The sequence below is a fragment of the Pogona vitticeps genome, chromosome ZW-PAR (genome assembly GCF_051106095.1).
Source record: "Pogona vitticeps strain Pit_001003342236 chromosome ZW-PAR, PviZW2.1, whole genome shotgun sequence".
Taxonomy (NCBI): Eukaryota; Metazoa; Chordata; class Lepidosauria; order Squamata; family Agamidae; genus Pogona; species Pogona vitticeps.
The window spans coordinates 4,862,501-4,883,056 of record NC_135800.1 but is presented as its reverse complement, the minus strand read 5'-3'; the positions used below and the strand labels follow the sequence as shown (position 1 = coordinate 4,883,056).

The following is a 20,556-nucleotide window of genomic DNA, read 5'->3' as shown; positions in this document are numbered from 1 at the left end:
ACTTCAGATGCCTTTTCCTCTTTAGCAGCACGAGAGCAGGAAGGCGCATGACGAGAGCAGGAAGGCGCATGACGAGAGCAGGAAGGCGCATGTACCGTTGACTCCCCTTTATAAATAAATGTGGTGGAAGACAGGGCTTAGCCTTTGGGCAGCCGAAAAACCAGCCTGCCAGTCTCAGACAAAGCAGGGCTGGTGGCTTACACTTTGGGGGGAAAGAAACCAGATCTGCAGTTCTAAGAGGATGATGATTAATGATGATTATAAACAAAAAGTTTCAAAGGGGAAACTTTTGGAAGGCAGAACCTGTTGGAAAAAACTTCAGTGTAGTTGTATAAAGTCTGAAACCATTGCTTTTTTTTTTGGAGGGGGTTCCTTCCTTCCTTCCTTCCTTCCTTCCTTCCTTCCTTCCTTCCTTCCTTCCTTCCTTCCTTCCTTCCTTCCTTCCTTCCTTCCTTCCTTCCTTCCTTCCTTCCTTCCTTCCTTCCTTCCTTTTATCCATCATCAGCTCCTTCCTTCCTTCCTTCCTTCCTTCCTTCCTTCCTTCCTTCCTTCCTTCCTTCCTTCCTTCCTTCCTTCCTTCCTTCCTTCCTTCCTTCCTTCCTTCCTTCCTTCCTTCCTTCCTTCCTTCCTTCCTTCCTTCCTTCCTTCCTTCAATTCCTTCCATACCAACATCTTTCCTTCTTTCCTTCTTTCCTTCTTTCCTTCTTTCCTTCTTTCCTTCCTTCCTTCCTTCCTTCCTTTGCTACGTCTCTGGGCGTTCAAGCCACTAAACAGGATGGGATTGCTTAAGCAGAGATGACTGGCAGATCTTTGTTTTCCTGCTTCTGCTCTGACCAAGGCGGACTGGCAGCCAACAATGGGTAAAAATAGCACCAAGTAATCTCAATGCCACGACTCGGGAGGGAGTTTTTTGAATACCCTTTTTGTTGCTCTGTGTGTGTGTGAGTTGTTCCCCACCCTATGGAAGTTCTTCTCACGATCTGTTTGTTTCAGATCATACGCTCGGCAAGCAAGATTTAGAAACGCCAAAGGAAGTTGCAAGAAATCTCTTGTTTTGTTTTGTGTTGTTTTTTTTTTAAGATGGACCAATTTCAAAATGCAGTGACCTAAACTATTGTTTAAAATGTTTCCTAGGGAGAGTGTTTAAAAAAAAAAAGTTATGGGCTTGACATGCGTCAAAGACGCCAAGGTAGGAAGTAAGACCCGCTTTATATAAACTGCTTCGAATGTTTTAACTCGCTTCGTTTTGGATGTTATGAATGAACCCGACTATGCTAACCGTGGATTCTCCATCCGGCCTCCCGACTTCTCCATTTTCTACGCAGTCTGCCTTCTCTCCCCTCTCCCATCATCTCCGTTCTGCATTCTAGTTTTCAAAACCTACCTCTGTGCATGGTCCAAGAATCTTTCTTCAGCATGACGTGGAAGGGGTGGCGTGGGGAAGGGCAGTCTGCCAAAGAAAAGGCGTTCGATCTCATTGGGCACCTTCTCCCCCCCCCTTTCTTTTAACATTGCTTCTTATTAAATTATATTTGATTTCAGATCTTCGGGTGCATGACCAAACACACCCAGGTGGATAACCACTGCACCTTTAAGATTTCATAAACTATTCTATTTTGGATGTTACGGATTTGGTATGCCCCATAGGTACATGTGTACAAACACCCACATGACACTCGCAGCAGGCTTACAAAGCTGGTGAGCATCTCCTGCCCGCCAGTTTCAGTCGATGGTCCTGAGGACTAGCACATTGAAAGGTGGGAGTAATTTCTTCTTCTCTCTCCGAACCATTCATAAATTTATGACCCTCTGTCTAGCCCTCCACTTACAACTGCTTCATCCCCAAATGAAGGGTCAAGCTACATGTTAAGGGAAATATGTATTTCCTCTGCTTATCCCGTTTTCCCTTTCCGAGTCTGACTGAGACATGCCTCAACACATCAGACTTGGAAATCAAGCCCCTGTTTACCTTGCGGGGACCAAAAACAAATCGCATGCAGCTTCTAAGTGCTTGATATGCAGCTGAGGACAGTTATATGGTGTGACAAATAGATGCCGTTTCTCACTTGAGGGAGCACCTCTCCTAAGCATACCATCTCCTTCAAGTGAGGGTGAAGTGTGGATGGCCGGATGTTTTTCAACTTCAGCTCCCATCAACTCTACGTCCGCTGACTAGGACTGATGGGAATTGGAGTTCAGCAACATCTGCTAGGACACACTTTGTCTACTGCTTGTCTAGTCTGACCTTCTCAAGGGATTCCCACCCACCCTCTGTGCTGTGGGAGGAACTGTCCACTTTCTGCAGAAAGCAGAGACGTAGAACCTCCATATACTTTAGACTACAGCTCCCATAGTCCTCATCACTGGCCACACTGGCTTGAAACTGGAATTCTAAACATCTGGAGGGCCCAGCTAAGAACCACAGTTCTAAAAAAACTCACAGAGAGGATGATGCAATGTTGGAAAACCCTTCAAGCACTTCCCTGACCAGTTCATAGAATCAGGACCTTGGCAGTACTCATGTACTATTTGATGTTGGTTGGTTGGTTGGTTGGTTGGTTGGTTGGTTGGTTGGTTGGTTGGTTGGTTGGTTGGTTGGTTGGTTGGTTGGTTGGTTGGTTGGTTGGTTGGTTGGTTGGTTGGTTGGTTGGTTGGTTGGTTGGTTGGTTGGTTGGTTGGTTGGTTGGTTGGTTGGTTGGTTGGTTGGTTGGTTGGTTGGTTGGTTGGTTGGTTGGTTGGTTGGTTGGTTGGTTGGTTGGTTGGTTGGTTGGTTGGTTGGTCAATCAGTCGATTGAACAATCCATCCATCCATCCATCCATCCATCCATCCATCCATCCATTGCATCTCTGACCAGGTCTACCTTTCCCCCCCCCCAATAATTTTAATAATAATAAATCTATTCAGACCTTTGGTGACCCTTCCCAGGGTTTCCTAGGTAAGTAGTCTAGGCATATAGCTGTGGACCCTGAGGTTAGGAGTTCGTTTCCCCAATGGGGCTCCCTGACAGGGGGTGGACTGGATGATCCTTAGGGGTCCCTTCCAGCTCTGCGGTTCTACAATTACTTATTCTTATTTGAAGCCCTCAGAAGGGGTTTCCCAGCCCTTCCTTCTGGTGGCGTTCTGGGGAAAAAAAAAACCCATGCAGCTTGCCTACCGTCCCCCAGCTGTCAAGGCAGGTCACCCCATCAGCTGCCCCTTCGCTGGATAACTTTAGCCGGCCATTCTTCCAGGGCAGGCGCAGTGGGGCATGCAAACTCCTAACTCCTGGCTCCAACCCACCGAGGAACATCAGCTTTGGCTCCCCCCCCCCCCTTTTTTTGCAAGCTCTTCTGACCGTTGCTTATGCTGGTAGGATCTTTTAGACACCGAAGCCTCAAACATCCAGAGGATTCAAGCCTTCTCAACTTCCCATGGCTGAAGATTGCCAGATGTGATCATGAAGATCTGCTGGAACTTGTTGGAACAGGTCTGAAAGTTCCATCTGGAGGCAGAGCCATCCGGGTTAAAACGACTTGCATACCCCCCTCCCGATATAAATCATTTCAAAAGTCAACGCCAGCTTGCCTGAGGCTGGAAACACAGCATGCAACCGAATTATTAAGCAACTGCTTCTTTCCAAACTTACTCAGAGGTAAGCCTTCCTAATTCCATGGGGCTTCAGTTTACATTGATACTCGTGGGATCAAAACCTTTAACGGGAAGCAGAAACCTACAAGACTCAACTTGTTTCTCCCGGATTCAAGTGAGTCAGCAACATACGAACGATCCTTTATGGTCTTGCGATGGAAAGATTCTTGTCAAGATGGCCTGGTTTGGAAGTAAATGAGTCAGTCGTTCAGAAATCACACACTCTCTCTCTCTCTCTCTCACACACACACACACACACACCCCATGAAAGTGGCTGCAGCTGTTAGCAAGGGGGCTGCCGGGAAGTCCTCCAATTGCCTGTCGATAGGAAAACAAGGATCCCCCCCTCCCGTAAATACAATATCCCTTATTGTGGCTGGCAGTCAACTCAGCCCTTGGTGAGCATCTATGCAAGAGTGTAAAAATTTGGAAATTTTCTCTATGTTTCCATATTAAAGCATGCATCTCTGTATATGCTTCTTCATGTAGATATATACGTGGCAAGGGTTGAAAGCTTGATTTCCCACTGCCATGGAGCTATTACAGGCACAATCCAACATGCTGGTTTTCACCTATACTGCAGAGCACAAAACGGATTGGGTCCAAGCTGTTTCAAGGACCGCATCTCCCTTTATGAACCTGCCTGTGTGTCGAGACGATCAGGGGAGGCTGTTCTCTCGGCCCCGCCATCTTCACTGGTGCATCTGATGGGGACACAGGAAAGGGCCTTCTCTGTGGCTGCTCCTGGACTTTGGAACTCCCTCCCACTGGAAGCCGGGCCGGCTCCGTCCTTGCCATCCTTCCACAAGCAAGAAAAGCCCGCCTGAAGAGAACAGCCTTTGCTTGTTTGCCTAGGGATGGCAAATCATTCAGAGTTGCGACAGACACACTCTATTTTATGGCTGCATCATTTTTCGCCATTCAGAGCCAAGTTCTGGGGAAATAAATGTGTGTTTTGTTTTGTTTTTGTGACACCCTGTCCATTTTCATGCAGTAGCACGTGGCCATTCCTATTCCACACTGAGTAGCCTTTTCAAAGAAGCGTTTTAGAAATCTGCAGAGTACTGCTGGTCTTGGGGCCAGATATTGGGAGTTCGATTCCCCCACGGGGCCTCTTTGATGGGGCTGCACGTGACGATCCACTGGGTCCCTTCCAGCCTTGCCGTTCTAAGATTATTATTATTATTATTAAAGGGAATTTTCACAAAAGGTCAGGCCTGTCCAGTTTTTTTCCATCTCTGCTCTGACCGCAGAGAGCTGGAACCATCCGGACATATCCGTGGCCAATTCTATCTCTCTGCGAAGCCGTCATGGAGGAAAAGAAGAGAGGATCGCTGAAAATCGAGTTGCCCATATTAGGAACTTAAAAGCAGGCCATGGAAAACCACCCGAGAGGCGAGCGCTCGAGAGGCCAGCTTCGTAAATGTTTCCACCAAACCAGAAGCTAAGGGGAAACAAAATAAACAATCAAAGAACTCTACGTATTCCAGCTGTAATTTCAGCTCCTTGTGCTGGAGAGAGAGAGACAGGACTCAGAACGGCTTCCCAGATGTTCCTGATTTGAAAAACAAGGGCCTTCCATGCATCATGTTGACACCCCGTGGAGAAGAACGGATATTCGGATATTCGTTCCCTGCAAATACAGTTAGACGAATATGATTCTCCCCCAGCATTTTTGTACTTCCAAGCTTGGTTGGTTTAGACTGAGTGCTGGAAAAACTGCCTCGGACACCTCGCGAGGAGGTATGCCACATCCATTCCTCAGTGGCTGCGTTCCATTTGGATTTTGCAATGGATAATCAGCTTGGTGTGCCCATGAAAACAGTAACTTCTCTGTCCTCGGAAGGTCACCACTTTTTGTTTGGTTTTGAATTTAAGTTTCTAGCCCTTAAGTCGTGAATCGTCACTAGCATAACTCCTTCTGAAGCAGCACGTCTGTCAATCCGCCTCAGCCTCCCTAGAGATGCTGAGGTGGAAATGTGGACCGTCAGCCTCGCATAGGCTGCCGTGCTATATTCTCTTTCACCCAGACATAAACGAAGACGCTAGTCCTCTTGTTTTTGAGTTAAACAGAAACCCGAGCGGTCACCTTATGGAGACACGCATTTTGGCCTGCTTGTTTAGTATCGGCTACGCAGAGAGGCCATGGCTCGCCAGGGTTTCAGACGAAGGTCTTGGTGACTACAACTCCCATAAACTCCAGACACTGTACTTCAAAAAAGTACTGATCTGCCTACACTTCGGCAGTTGGTGGATTCGACTCTAAGGTTCGTTAAGGTGAGCCTCCGCAGTTAGCCGCTGGGGCTAACTATGAATGTCCTTCATCAAGCAAGGGGTGGACTAGGTGACCTTCATGGATCCCCTTCAAGTCTACGCAGAATCCATCATATACAAATTCCAGTGAGAAAAGGTTTTGTTAAAGAAGGGGAGGGAACAAAGTCTTGTGCCCCTTTAAGGCAGAGAAGTTTCAGTTGCCGTATGATATGGGTCCGAAAATTTAATCTGGTAGAAGGAGCAGCCGTCCATGCAGACTTTCTTAGGAAAGAAAACTTGCCTGCCTTTAAAGCTGCTGGAAGTTTTCTCAGCGTGTTGGAATAACCTGACTGCCCTTCTTCCTAACAGGAGTATGAAACGACGATTAACCTGCACTTTTCCTGAAACAGATCAGAGTTTCACACTGCTGGGAGGAATCACGCAGCCGGCAGAAGGGCTGTGCGCTTGCCGATCTCATTTCTAGGCCTGAATGCGAACCTCGCTCTGTATTGACCGGTGTGGCATTGCGCTCATTTTTTTTTTAAAAAAAGAAGGCAGACGGGTTGGCTGACTCAGCGAGCGCCGAGATCGGATTGCGGGTGGAATGTTTCTCCCGGCCTGGGAACAGCCTTCCATGTTATCTTAGAGAGTTTGCTTAGCCTCTGATCCGTAAACCGGTTCTACGGGAGCGTAAGCACGGCTTGGCCCCCAAGGGTGGAAATTTTAAATTCTGGGGCTACGTTTCCTAAAACGGTCAAGTCAGCTGAGGAGTTACAGATTTCTGCTTAAAAAACAAACAAACAGGTAACTTTTCCAAACCCTGAAAGATACTATAATAAACATTGCCGTTTGTGGAATAACAAATGTAACAATAAAAACTTGCTTTGTTTCCCTTAGGAAATGGGACTTGTAGTGATGTATGAGTTACAGGGGTTGGAGGTTGGAGAGGAGGGAGAAACTAGCTGATCCATTTAGAACAAGGCTTGGCCATAAATATGAGCTGATAAATATTACGTTGTCTGCCACATAGTACTAGAACCGCCCCCAAGAATCATCCCTGGGAGATTTAGGACAAGCAGAAGAAGGGATATGTTGGGGTTTTTTTTTCCATAGCATATAGTGAAACTGTGGAACTCACTGCCACAAGATGTACTGACGGTTGCCAGCTCGGGTGGTTTTTAAAGGGGGGATTTTGTGAATTTGTGGACTTTGAGGCTACCAGGGGCTATTACACCCTTGTGGATGAATCAGAAACTGTCAAAATATAGGCTGCTTTGGATCACGATTGCCTAATTCTGTGCCTTCCCATAGTTATCTGGCTGATCATGGTGGGACTCAGAATGCTGGACTAGATCGTTCTTTGCTTCCCTGAATTTATCTCCGTTCTAGATTAGAGAAACTGGCTCCCACCAAGCCACAAAACCTCTGAGGGTACCAACTGAGATGACTGTCCACGAGAAGCTGTTTTGGAATATTTATTGTTTCCCTGTAATATCCCCCCCCCCCCGCTATCGTGAATTTTATTTGGAAAAACTGATAGACACCCTTCTGCTTCTTATTTTTAACTTTTGGGTGCAAAAGTTGGCGGTCAGTCAGTATATATTAAATTATAGGTTCACTATTAAAGGGGAGAAAAAGAATCTGAAAATTTATACCTTTTTTTAAACCTATGTCTCATGTAAAATCTAAGACTTTGCCTTCCTGGCAGTCTAACGGCGTGAGCCGTGGACGTCACATCTGGTTCAATTTTGGCATTTTCGTCTTCAACCCGAGGTTTTATACCAACTGTGAACAGTTTTGGAGAACGGCTTTTTAATTGCAAATTTGTAAGGGTCCAGTAAAGGGAATGGATGTAACTTGGCTTCTATGAACGGCTAGTACAGGCCTTGTTGATTCCTTTATTTTGATATGTAGTCCAGCAATAACGTATGCGTGTGCCCTCTCGTGGTCTGTGGCAGAATTGAGCCCATTTGCAAAGCCTAGCCATTCAAAGTTTTTTAAGTTTTGTGGCCGATAATGATGGAGGTGGGCGCTTCAAAGAAATGGGGACTGCCTTAGCTTTGGAGATAAAATTAGGTGAAACATTTCCTCTCATCCGTATATAATGCTTTGTTTGGTACAGTCAACTGGATGGAAGATAGTCGATTATGGGACAGGTAAAGTTAAAGGTTCCCCTTGATAATGAAGTTCAGTTGTGTCCGACTCTAGGGTGCGGCGCTCATCCGTAAGCCAAAAAGCCGGCGTTTGTCCGTAGACACTTTCCGTGGTCACGTGGCCGGCATGACTAGACACGGACGGTCGCTACCTTCCCACCGAGGTGGTACCGATTCATCTACTCACATTTTACATGCTTTCGAATGGCTAGGTTGGCAAGGAGCTGGGACAAGCGACGGGAGCTCCCTCCGTCATGTGGATTCGAACCGCCAACCTTCCGATCTACAAGCCCACTGGATCAGTGGTTTAACCCGCAGCGCCACCCACGTCCCGGGAGAGGTAGCTGATTATCAAAGCTAAGATCATCCATATTTTAATTATTCTTATTTAAAAAAAAAACATCAAGCACAGTCAGTCAAAATTATAAAAGCATTATATATTATTATATATGCCTATGAATAAGTGGGGTAGAGCCCTTGAAAGTTTATTCCAAATAAAACTTGTTAGTTTTTAAGGTGCCACAAAACTCACTGATGTGATTATAAAGTGGTTATAAACCTTTACTTTAAACCAGGGGTGAGGAGCATCGCGCCCCATTAGATGGCCAGGTATGAAGGGACTTGTAGTAAGGAATATATCTTAAAGGGCACTGGCCTTTTAAAAATATTTATGTTTGCATCAAATATGAAAGTGGTGTGTTGTTCTCTATATTTGGGGGGAAAACACTCCTGATTGCATTAGAATAAAAGGATTTTAAAAAACACACCTCCAGAGACTCAGATATGCTGTAATGGCTTAACTCAGCCACCAGATGGGCATGTCTGAATGCTATTGTATGAAAATAGATAATTTTTTTTCACTAGAGAGCTGGAACTTCATGAACAGACTGGGTTCAGTACTCGCTCCTTCAGTGTGCTGCAGAGAAAAAAAAATTATTTTTTTAAACAAGGGCAGCATTCAAAGCAAAATGTCTTTGGTCTCATCGTTTTCGAGGGTGCGGTCCAGTTAGGAGTCTGCGCCATCTTGTTCACCACAGCATCGCGACAAGCCCATAAAAAAAGGGATCAGGTTGAAAGAGAGCGAAAAAAGCCACCCAAATCACCCCCAGTGAGTGTCATGGCTCACTAAGGACTAGAAACATGCTCATATTTGGTCAGTTGGGTGGGGAACAGGGAAGCAGGTATTTTAGGCAGGGGAAGGCAAGCGGTAGCCCCCTAAAAGAGACTTCACACTGCCTGGTGTATACTTTTGATTCTATTTCCCATATACATTTGCATATCTTTCTTTGCTGCTCCTGATTTAATCCTTGAGGACTAGAGTCTTGTATTATTATTATTAATTTTTAAGCAGATATTGTTGGTCCTTAGAATTTTGCTTCCCGTACCCAGTGCTTTGCTTGCACAAAAAAATATGCCTTATTATCCCAGGAGAGGAGAGAGAAACTGGACATTTGGGTAGAAAAGAGGATGATGGACTGTATTGTGAATTGGTATCACATCTTTTCTAGAAGTTAAAGTAAAGGAGACTTAAAAGTTAAATGAGTTTTCTCTACATTTTATATCAGAAATCAGCAGATGGCAGGAAATATTTGCAATACTAGGACATCTTTTGGTATTACATGAGTGAATCTAGAATAAACACTGGCCTTTTATGCTCCCACCTCTGGTTATGTATGCATTCCACTTCATTTGCTCCTGGTTTGTAACAAATAATAGATGCCAGGAGATTCAGAGCCTGGGAAAGTTGTAAACTGCTCTGTAGCGCAACGCTTCTGAATCTCACAGACAGCATAGCTGACTTGTGCATTCTGGGAGTTGTAGTCCAACTTTCCCAGACTCTGATGCAAACTACTGTTTGCATTCGGTCACCGAACCGGGTTTATAATAGCGGATGGGGATGGGGCTAAGGTTGAGAGGCTTTCCCTTCCTCCTTAGTGAGCAGTATGAATGTTTGTGTACATTCCGTTGCTGTCAAACCGAAACTGACCCGCCGTGATCCTAATAGGGCTTTCAAAGCAGGCGAGATATTTAAGCGAGCTTCTATGATGGCGTAGATTTGAACTCAAGCCTCCTGATTCCTACTAGCCCATCACTCTGCCAACTAGAGTCTACACCACGCTGGGAATCAATTCCATTCCATTACACCAAGGCAGATAATTGAGAAGTTGGGCTCTTGAGCAAGTTCAACCGCCGGCTTTCAGCTAGAGGGGAGGCAATGTTTCCCTGGGACGTCGGAAACTCTGCTGCTAATTGCAGTGATTAGGTCGCCTTGTTTTTCTGTCCTCTGGGAAGATGCCCTTCCTGGTTAGCAAAGGGTGACCCCCTCGGTGGACTGTCCTGGCCCGCAGGAGGGGGGAAGGTGGGAACCAACACCGAGGAGGTCAAGGGATCAACTCAGAACAGAGAGCCGAGGACATCTTCTGCTTTCCGTTCTGTTTTGTTTGGAGATGCCAGAAGACCAGCGCTGGAAGAAAACAGATTCGTCAGCTCAGGAGGGCGGGAACCAAGTGAGCAAAACACAGTGTTCTCTTCTTATCCCCAGGAGGAGGAGGAGAGAGAACAGCTTATGGGGCTTGGGTACCAAGGCTGCTCAGTCGGGGAACAGCCTGGCTGTCGGGGGGCCCAAGAACCCCACAGCTCTGCTACTACGAATCGTGTGAGATGCACCAGGATATCATCCTCACGGACGCCATGGTGTGGGTTTCATTGGATCAACGTGATAGAACTATGGCCAAAAGCCGAAGAGAGAGAGACACCCTTGGATTGTGTGGTTTATCCTAACTGAGGATGGGGTTTGGAGACCCAGTGTCTTATTTCTGAGTCATCACACATAAATTGACCCAAAATTATTGCATAAAAATTACTATATAGGAAAGCTTTCTTTCTTTCTTTCTTTCTTTCTTTCTTTCTTTCTTTCTTTCTTTCTTTCTTTCTTTCTTTCTTTCTTTCTTTCTTTCTTTCTTTCTTTCTTTCTTTCTTTCTACCTCCCCTTCCATCTTTCTTTCTCTTCCTTCCTTCCTTCCTTCCTTCCTTCCTTCCTTCCTTCCTTCTTTATTACTTTCTTTCTTTCTTTCTTTCTTTCCTTCTTCCTTCCTTCCTTCCTTCCTTCCTTCCTTCCTTCCTTCCTTCCTTCCTTTCTTTCTTTCTTTCTTTCTTTCTTTCTTGCCAGAGTTTCTTGGCAACCACTAGCTGCAGTATGGTGTGATGCAAAGTTTTGGATAGTGGGCGTGTATAAATATCAGGCCTTTATTCGGCTGAATGATTGGGATCTGTTGTGAAATTTCTTGCAGCCGAGGGACTAGAAACCAACCAGGAATCTGCCAACAGCTGGAGAAACCGAGGAAATTTAGTAGATATAAGAGTTCAGATAGGATAATTGTGTGGCGCAAGCAAATATCACACAGAATTAAATTGCGCCTTTATTTTCTGCTGCTAGAAAGATAAGCCACAGAATTGATTAGTTTTGGTAGGAAATGCTTTGATCCTTTATATTCCAGGAGGGTGAAGAGAGGTCTGCGAAAATAAATGCCAGGCAGTGCAGTCTTGTCTACGGTTGATAAAAAGAGAAGACTTCAGGAGGAGGAGAGTAGAACTGATTAAGAAAGAACGTTCATTGATCAAGGCAGATGAGATAAACAGTCAAAAATAATCAAGATTATTAGATCTTTAAAAAGGCAACAACTGTTGATAAGGTTTGGGTGGGATTCAAGAGCTATGCAGAACGTCTGGGATTGTCAAAAGACAGTGTGGAAGGAAAACAAAAGTGAATTTGTAGACTATGTCTAGATGGGCGGCATATAAATGCAATAAATAAATAAATAAATAAATAAATAAATAAATAAATAAATAAAATTTCATGGTTCACCAGGGTCTGAAGAACCTCCCAAATCACCCAAATTTCAACGCTCTAACTCCTAACCATGCTGCTTGCTTTCAAGCGGCACCCTTTGATTTTATTATATTTTGACGGCTTTTATCGTTCTGACATGCTTCGGGCTTTGCTTACGACCATGAAAGGCGTGGGGTGTGTGTGTAAAACTGTTCCTAAAGGGGTGTATAAAGGAATATTAATTCAGGCTCCTCGCTAATGAGGATGTTTGCTAATTGGTGCATGAGTGTAGAATGTGGTGAGGAAGGAGTGGAAAAGAAAACACCTCCAGTCAGCTGGAAAAAATAATATTTGGCAGATCTTCATCACAGCTTCCCGCAAGAGAGAGGCCTGACCTTTATTGCTTGTTTTAGGACAGGAGCAGAAAAACTTGAAAGGCTCCAGACTATTGTGTTATTCTTGATGAATAGGTGCTGCACTATCAATCATCCTTCTTTGACTCCGAGGCCTCGGTCATCAAATAAGAGACATTCCAGAATATTCACCTAAATTGCTTTCCTTATCAGTAATCGAGGATAGGAATCTTCAGGCTAAAAGCAATACAGCCTTCAGGCTTAGATTTCCTTAATGTATGTTGCAATACTGTTCTTGATTCAAACTTTTGGTACCCATTTTTTAAGTGCTTCTCAAAATGTGTTTTTTTACAGAATGTTGCCTTGTAAAAATGCCTCTCTCTCTCAAGTAGGAAAAAAGATCTTTAGGGGAACAGCTGTGTCGATCTGTTGCTAAACATTATTTTTAAAAGAATATTTTTTAAAAAAAGGGCTTGTTGTTGCTTGAGGAGGTAAAAGTTTTGTTTGGCACAGAAGCAAAGGAAGCTGTCATCTTTATTTAAAAAATCTATATGCCAAATAAAACACTCTTTTTTTGTTGTTGTTTCATTTAGAGAATTGTTCTTATCTCAAATAAAAATAAACATCAGGGCTGGCCTTCATTGAATGGAGAGGAAAAGCTGTCGTGTTCAACTGAAGACATTGGTTATTGGGGTGTTATTTTTTTAAAGCTTATGTTGGACACAACAATGTTCTGGGTGTGATGGTATTGCTCAGGATCTGACCCTGGTTATGAACCAGAGGTGATGCCAGCTGTGTTCTGCCCATCACAAATGCAGCTCAGTGGGGAGAAGACCCATGGGCACCACCTTGAACTCCTTGATGGTGGAACCATGCCATGCTCGACGCCTGGCTGACACCGCCGGAGTCTAAAGAGCATGGTGGCCCGTCAGGGGCTATGGCTAGTTAACCTGGGCAAGTGTTAGTCCAGGCCGGGTCTCAAGAAGCAACCCAGAGGGTCAGAAGCAAACAGTAGACAGGTTGATGGTTGAGTTTCAAGAGTCAAAGCTACCCATCTCAACACTGAGAAGACCCTCTTCCCTTTTTATAAGACCAATGAGATGGAAAGAGAACTTTTTGCAGTGAGACAGAACCTTAAATCACTTAGCTTAATATTGTCAGCACTGACCGGCAGCTCCTCTCTAAGGTTTCAGACAGAGTTTCTTCCTGCTCCCCAGGGATTGAATTTGTCAATTTCTGCACGCAAACCACATGCTTTTCCATTGGATGCAGAATCTTCCTTTCGATTCTTTTTAGACCATCGGATCCCGGTGGTCCGATGAGCTACGCTCTCCCGTGATCAACAAGCCAGGCACCACCTCTGTCTCCAAGCTACGGGGAGCAAGCTCATCTCCGTGGTGGTCCGACCGACGACAAGTTTCAGAGATGCGTCGGTGGGTCTCGGCGTTGGACAGAAGACCTTCAGATCCAACATTTTGGCCTGAGCAGGATTTGCAGGAGGCCCCTGTTCCTCCACTTAGGTCTGCAAATCTGGACTCTGTAGGAGCCGGAAGGCCTGTCAGAAGCCAGTTGCTTGAACCTCAAAGGCTCCTCGTTGATTCAGACGATCGTAAACAAAACCCTGCCTAGCGAGACCAGCGTTCTGTTTACAGAAAGACAACTCGATGGCTATAAGAACTCAACAAGCCCATAATGAGGGCAATGGCCACCTCGTGCTCATTCTCCTCCAACCACTGGAATATACTGCCTCCAAGACTAGAGATGATCTATAGCGTTAGATATTTTTTTCTTCCCTCCTTACTCACTTTTTTTTTTGCAAACGAAATAGCTCAATCCAAACTGAAATGAAATCAAAACAGGACCGAGACTAGGAAGGGTTGCCAGGAAGGAATTAGAAGTGATCATCAAATGTACGACTGTGCCACTGGAGACCAAGACCAAGATTGTCCCCACTCTTATATTTCTAAACCCTCTGGAGGCAAAAAATGATGACATGGAGGTTGTCGTACTTCAGGGACATCCTGATAAGACAGAATTCTATGAGAAAAGACCCTCATGCTGGGGAAAGGTGGAAGGCAGCAGGAAAAGAGGAAGATCCAATAACACGAGATGGACTGACACTTTAAAGGAAGCCATTAGTTTTGGTTTGCAAGAGCTGAGCAGCGGTGGAGGGGAGGATATGCTGGAGAGGGCTCATTTGTAGAGATACCAGGAGTCGGAAGCAACTTGACAGCGCACGAAACCGACGACAAAAACAGCTCCAAATTTCATCATTGGGGAGTTTGTTTCTGATCTGGAACGACTTAAACTTTCCTGGACGGCAGCCCTCGCCATGTGCAACATTCCATTAAAGCTTACGCCATACAAAGCTTGTTAAGTCTTTTAAGGTGTCGCTATGAAATGTCACCCTGGCGCTTTGTTTCCTGCAAGGGGGGACGGAAACGGCTAAAATATCTCCGCTCTGCCTGCCCTTTCCTTCACCTCTCCGGTTCTCTGCCTCCTCCCTGCCTGAGGGACCGGCTCGTGTCTCCCAGCTCTTGGTGGAAACCCAAAATTTCAAACCCATCTGGGACACCGAGCGCCTTGTTTTCATCTTATATAACTTTGGGGCCCGACAGCCGGTGGTTTCCCACGGATTGCAGCCTGTCCACCGGGCTTTGCCCATGGAGGGCCTCTGCGTGAACCCTTTTTCCTTAGCCAGCCACAGAAGCTGTCCATCCTGCTGGTCCAGCTGTGGCATCACAGCTGGGAATGGGCGTGCCGGGGAGGGGCTCCCGGCCAATGGTTGCACACGGATGGGGGATAAAAGGGAGGTCCCGGGACGCTTCCAGTCTCTCCCTTCTCCGGCCTGAGAAGAAGAGGGAAGCTGCAGCTGCAGGGCGTTTGCACGTTGGTTTAGACGGGCGGGCTGGCAGATCACGTCGTGGGTCCGAAGATGAGGGCGTCCTGGGGGCTGGCCCCTCTTGTCGCCCTTCTTGTGGGGCTCTCGGCTGGGGTGAGTGACCTCCGTCTTCAGGAAGGGGTGGCTGCGGTTGTGTTCCTTGCAAGCAACCTCTAAGTTTGGGGGCACCAAAGACTGGCTGATGGATGGGGATCCGGTCAATTGGTGTGATTTGCAATTGTGTCAGCTGCCTTGGGTCCTTTTTAAGGAGAAAGAGGGGATAATAATCTTATAATAATAATTCTTTCTTTCTTTCTTTCTTTCTTTCTTTCTTTCTTTCTTTCTATCTACCTCCCTTTCATCTTTTTCTTTCTCTCTCTCTCTCTCTCTCTCTCTTTCTTTCTTTCTTTCTACCTCCCTTCCATCTCTTTCTTTCTTTCTTTCTTTCTTTCTTTCTTTCTTTCTTTCTTTCTTTCTTTCTTTCTTTCTTTCTTTCTTTCTTTCTTTCTTTCTTTCTTTCTTTCTTTCTACCTCCCTTCCATCTTTTTCTTTCTCTCTCTCTCTCTCTCTTTCTTTCTTTCTTTCTCTCTCTCTTTCTTCCTTCCTTTCTCTCTTTCTTTTTTCTCTCTTTCTCTCTTCCTTCCTTCCTTTCTTCCTATCTTTCTTTCTCTCTTTCTCTCCTCCTTCCTTTCTCTTTTCCTTCCTCCCTTTTTCTCTCTCTTTCTTTTCTTTCCCCAAAAGGACCCAAGGCTGTTCTAATCTTAGAATTGCGGAGCTATAAGGGGGACCCCGTGGATCATTCAGTCCAGCCCCTGTCAAAGAGGACTGGGGGGGGGGGGAATCGGAACTCCCAACCTCCGGCTCTGTCGCCAGAGACCTAAAAACTACGGAGTGATCTAGCAAATAAATAAATAAGTAAATTGTGGACTTCCATCTATTGCAGCGAGGGCTCTGGATCACCACAGTGCCTCCCGTAATAAATCCGTTAATTAACAAGGGACCTTTTAGGAAGTCATTCATTGCTGTATCTTCGGTTGCCATTAGCCCAAAACAATTTGGTGCATGCCACACAGATATAAGATGTCTGTAGGTGATTCTCTTATTTTCAGTACAGTTTTTGCTGTTTGTTTAGTCACTACGATTCACGAGCGAGCCACTTGCTCTCCTGGCAGACATGCTGTGCGAATCTCCGCTCAGGATGAGAGCGGATTAAGCTGGGCACATGAACAATTAAGCAGAGTATATGGCACACTCCTTGCCATTTTCACCCAACTATTAAAGGCACAGGAGCTTTGCCTTCCTTTTCATGTGGCAACCTGGCAAAGACACAGGCGCACTTGTAAAAGTTAGTCGTTCCCATCTGCCCATCTTCGGATGTTCGTGATCCAAAGAGTTAAAGATGTTTCTAGTCGTTTCCTATACCGTGGTTGGTTTATTGTGCTTTTTCTTTGGGAATTGTTCATTTCTCTGCAGTAATTTAGAGCAGGGGAAAAAACTCAATAATCTAATACTAATTTTCTTATAAATTAAAAATAATGAAATGGAAATTTGTTTGAAAATCTAACAACATGTGTATCCATGTCTTCTCCCAAGGCTAAAACTGTGTATTTACTGATTTGGGAGGTAATACTGGCCATAAGGAGCCGCTCTGTCTCACTATATGTAGGAATAATAACTTTTAAGATCCCACAGTACACTGTAGGAGGATCCCCACCAGATTCTCTGTTTGATTTCAAGGTCCAAAAATGTTTTTGATTTACTTCCATACCCTAGCAATGTTGCTTTTATCTTGGGTTTTATGACCTGTAGCCTGAAAGGATCGTTGCATTGTTGAGCTTTTTATATTATTAATATATTGCACACCACCCTGGTTATCCCTTGATAGATGAATTGGTGGGCTGTAGATCCACCAATCGACACAAGGAAAAGATAGGTCTGGATTTTGGGTGGGTCAGATCATCCTTGCCTCATTGAATTTTCCTTGCATAGTTTATCTTCTTTAAAGCAAATGAGATTTTTGTGGAAGTGAGACTCAGAGAGAGATTAGGAGCCATCAGCAGGAGCTGGTCCTTCTGAATGTATTCGATGTCACAGCTCAGGAGCGAGACGAAACAGGTGGGGTTAAAATAAAATGTAGATCCATCAGATTATGTCACTAGACCTGTTTGGCAAGGTTTCGGTCTCCCTGCCAGCAAGAAACCTTGGACTGTTATTGACAACGTCTTGCAGGATTTATCAACAGAAGAGTCGTCAAAATTGCTCGAGGAAGTATTGCAAACTTCGGTAACGCAGGTAGCATAACAAAAACACAGTTCGGAGTCAAGTTTGTGACTCGTGCCTGTGTATTATTCGAAGTGGGTCTCCTTATGTCTGGTGTGGCTTTCTTGCTCGCCCGGATATCAGCCGATGAGGAGTAGAGAGGTTGGGCAGAAAGGGAGGACGATGGGTGTTGTAGTTAAAAAAACATCCCCCCCAAAAAAGCTTTTTCTCAAATCCTGCTGCTAGCCAGTCTAGACCAGCTGTATGCTCAACCCTGCATCTTCCCAAAATCATAGGCTTAAGACCAATTCTGTTCTCCCAAAGAACAGATCCATTGAGTTGATGGAATTTACCTAAGAATTGACTTAATATTCAGCAGTTGATTCAATGGGCATAAAGCCAAGGGACTGGGTAGTTAGAGCGCCAGGCCAGGGAGATCTTAAATCCCATCCTTGCTGAAGCAAAGAAGAGAGGAATTATGTAATGCTGCCTTCAGTTTGTATTTGGAAATTCAAGATATACATGTAACGAATAAATATTAATAAACAGTATTGTCATTCGGACTAGGGTTTAGACAACTGCTTCTGTCCTAAAAAAATAAAAGCAACTTTTGAAACACGGCATTAAAGAGTTGTTGGGTTTGCATTTAATGCTTTAAAAAAAGACGGTTTAAATGTCTTATTTCCCCCCTCTTGGTGTGGAGGTATGTCTAGGCAATGTCCCTCTCTGAAAAACACTGCTTTATATACCTTGAGACATTTTAGGGGATTAACATAGGAAGCAACTCACCTGTCTAATTTTCTTTCCCAGCCTGCTAGCATGGTGGAGCACGCCGAATTCCTCAAAGCCGGGAAGGAGCCCGGGCTTCAGATCTGGAGGATCGAGAAGTTTGACCTGGTGCCGGTGCCGAGAAACCTTTATGGGGATTTCTTTACGGGGGACGCTTATGTGATTCTGAACACCATCCGGCAACGTAGCGGAAACTTGCAGTACGATCTTCATTTCTGGCTAGGTAAGGAAAGTATATCCCTTTTAAGCCCCTTCGTAGGAGGAAAAGCCCAGAACCTCTTGGGATTATACTATAGTACATCGTAATGTACGACGCAGTACCATCTCATGACTTGGCTGACGCTAGCTGGCCTCATTCTTCTCCCGCTTCTGATTTCTAGGGGAGCAGTGCAGCCAAGATGAAAGCGGAGCGGCCGCCATTTTTACGGTACAGCTGGACGACTACCTCGGCGGGAGGGCCATCCAGCACCGCGAAGTGCAAGGCCACGAGTCGGCGACTTTCACGGGCTACTTCAAGTCGGGCATCAAGTACAAAGTAGGTGGCCCGTCTGGCCTTTTCCTTTCTGAGGGTCCCCGGAGGTGTCTCATCTGCAAAGGGCTTCTTGATGGCTTCTCCTACCCGGGAGAAGTAAACGATGCTTAGGGTCCTCGTTTTTGGGACGATGATAAGATTTCCCATCTGGATGTTTTAAAAGGGTTGCGGGATTTATCCGAGGGGCGGTAACAAAGCGAGTGATCTGGCATTGGGTCGCTGTGTGCCTCTGGGTGCTTTTGGACTACAATGCCCATAATCCCTGCCCATGCACAGCTGATGGGAATTGTAGTGCAAAAAAAGAAAACACCCCGCATCTCGAGCGCCTCTTCCCAACATCTTGAATATCAAAGGTCTGATTTGTGTCCTATGAATCCGTTTGGAGGGGAGAACTGTTTATATATTTTCGTTGTTGATCTGGGCTAAATATTTATGGGGTCCTTCACGCACACGGACGCTCATCCACACACTGCCTTCTCTTCCATTTTATGAGGGTTTTCAACGTACATCTCACTTGAGCTTAACTCCGCCTCCGGCGCCAAAAGAAATCTGTGACGTAGTGAATTTTCACAGACTCCTATTGACACGTTGCAATAAATTTCACATTTTTAAAGGAATACATACACGCCTGCGTGGCGTACATTTGATTTCCAAAATATCCAGGTTCATTGACCCCATCTGCACATCGATGCAGTGGGACAAACTTATCCAATCATCCTGCACACTATAACATGTGGGAACAAGATCTCTGGCTTGCCCAAGACATTTTGCTGTCTGACGCAGAGCGGCCAAAAGGGTTATAATACTGAAAGCTAGCCAAAGTATGTTGGCATTGAAAACGAACCATCAAATAACTCTCTCCATGCCAAACAATAAAAATACAATGTTTACAAATTCACGGCTTCCCGTCTCGGTATAATGATAGGGCTGGCCCTGAAATGAACAAATCAAAATACACACACCCACTCCAGTAAATAAGGAGGAAAGAAGGCAGCAAATGGTTATTCCTGGGGGAGAACCAATCCAGAGTTTCTTTGCATTGCTAGGCTGGCGGTGTGGCATCCGGCTTCCGGCACGTGGTCCCCAATGAAGTGTCGGTTCAGAGACTCTTCCAGGTGAAAGGCAGGCGAACGGCCCGGGCGCGAGAGGTCCCCGTCAGCTGGGAGAGCTTCAACACCGGCGATTGTTTCATCTTGGATCTGGGCAACGTACGTTTCTTGCAGGGTTACACATAATAAGAAGTATAACCAAATTTTGTGGCTCTTTAGGGAATGAATCCAAAGTAGCTTTGTCATCCCTTGGTGGCTTCTAGTAGGTTGTCTACAATGATTTAAGGCACCTTTTATTTTTATATATATATATATATATATATATATATATATATATATATATATATATATATATATATATATATATATATATATATATATATATATATATATATATATATATATATATATATATATATATATATATTAAAGCAATGATTTTTGCTATGTCGTGGTGCTTTTTGCAATGCAGACTCAGGATCTCAGTAAAGGACACAATTATTTTGGCCGGGCCGTGGTGCAAAAGAGCTACTGGCTCCCGCTTCTCAGGAGTAAGCAACGTGCTGGAAAAATATGCCAGGCCAAAATCGGTTCCAACCTTCTTGAACGTTTTTGTCCTTTTTTATATCCCTATGTTTTGGGTCAATCCTGGCTTGTCGCAAGCTCAAAAGCAAGCTTGTTTTCACAGCTGGCCGTTGAAAAGGACCAATTCCAGCCTGAAGTATTCCTTTGAGGGAACCGGATTCTCAAAAAGCGTCCCTAATATTTTCCAGTCCTGGGAAATATTTGAGTGGAATATAAGTATTTCTAAAAAAATAAATCTGGGGCAA

The 20,556-nt window shown here is 44.9% G+C and overlaps 1 protein-coding gene across 3 annotated transcripts in view; it reads left to right on the top strand.

Annotated features, from left to right (window-relative positions):
• The window catches only part of GSN (gelsolin), a 37,319-nt gene that overhangs the window by 6,501 nt on the left and 10,262 nt on the right, over positions 1-20,556 (top strand). The window contains exons 1-4 of one of the 3 annotated variants that reach the window (XM_072985203.2): positions 1,145-1,189; positions 18,167-18,368; positions 18,526-18,680; positions 19,724-19,885. In XM_072985203.2, coding sequence (XP_072841304.2) covers positions 1,160-1,189; positions 18,167-18,368; positions 18,526-18,680; positions 19,724-19,885 — 549 coding nt within the window. In that variant the 5' untranslated portion in view covers positions 1,145-1,159. Of the gene's footprint in view, positions 1-1,144; positions 1,190-15,041; positions 15,212-18,166; positions 18,369-18,525; positions 18,681-19,723; positions 19,886-20,556 lie in introns of those variants that run through there. The other 2 variants (XM_072985204.2, XM_072985205.2) reach the window with 2 other exon arrangements.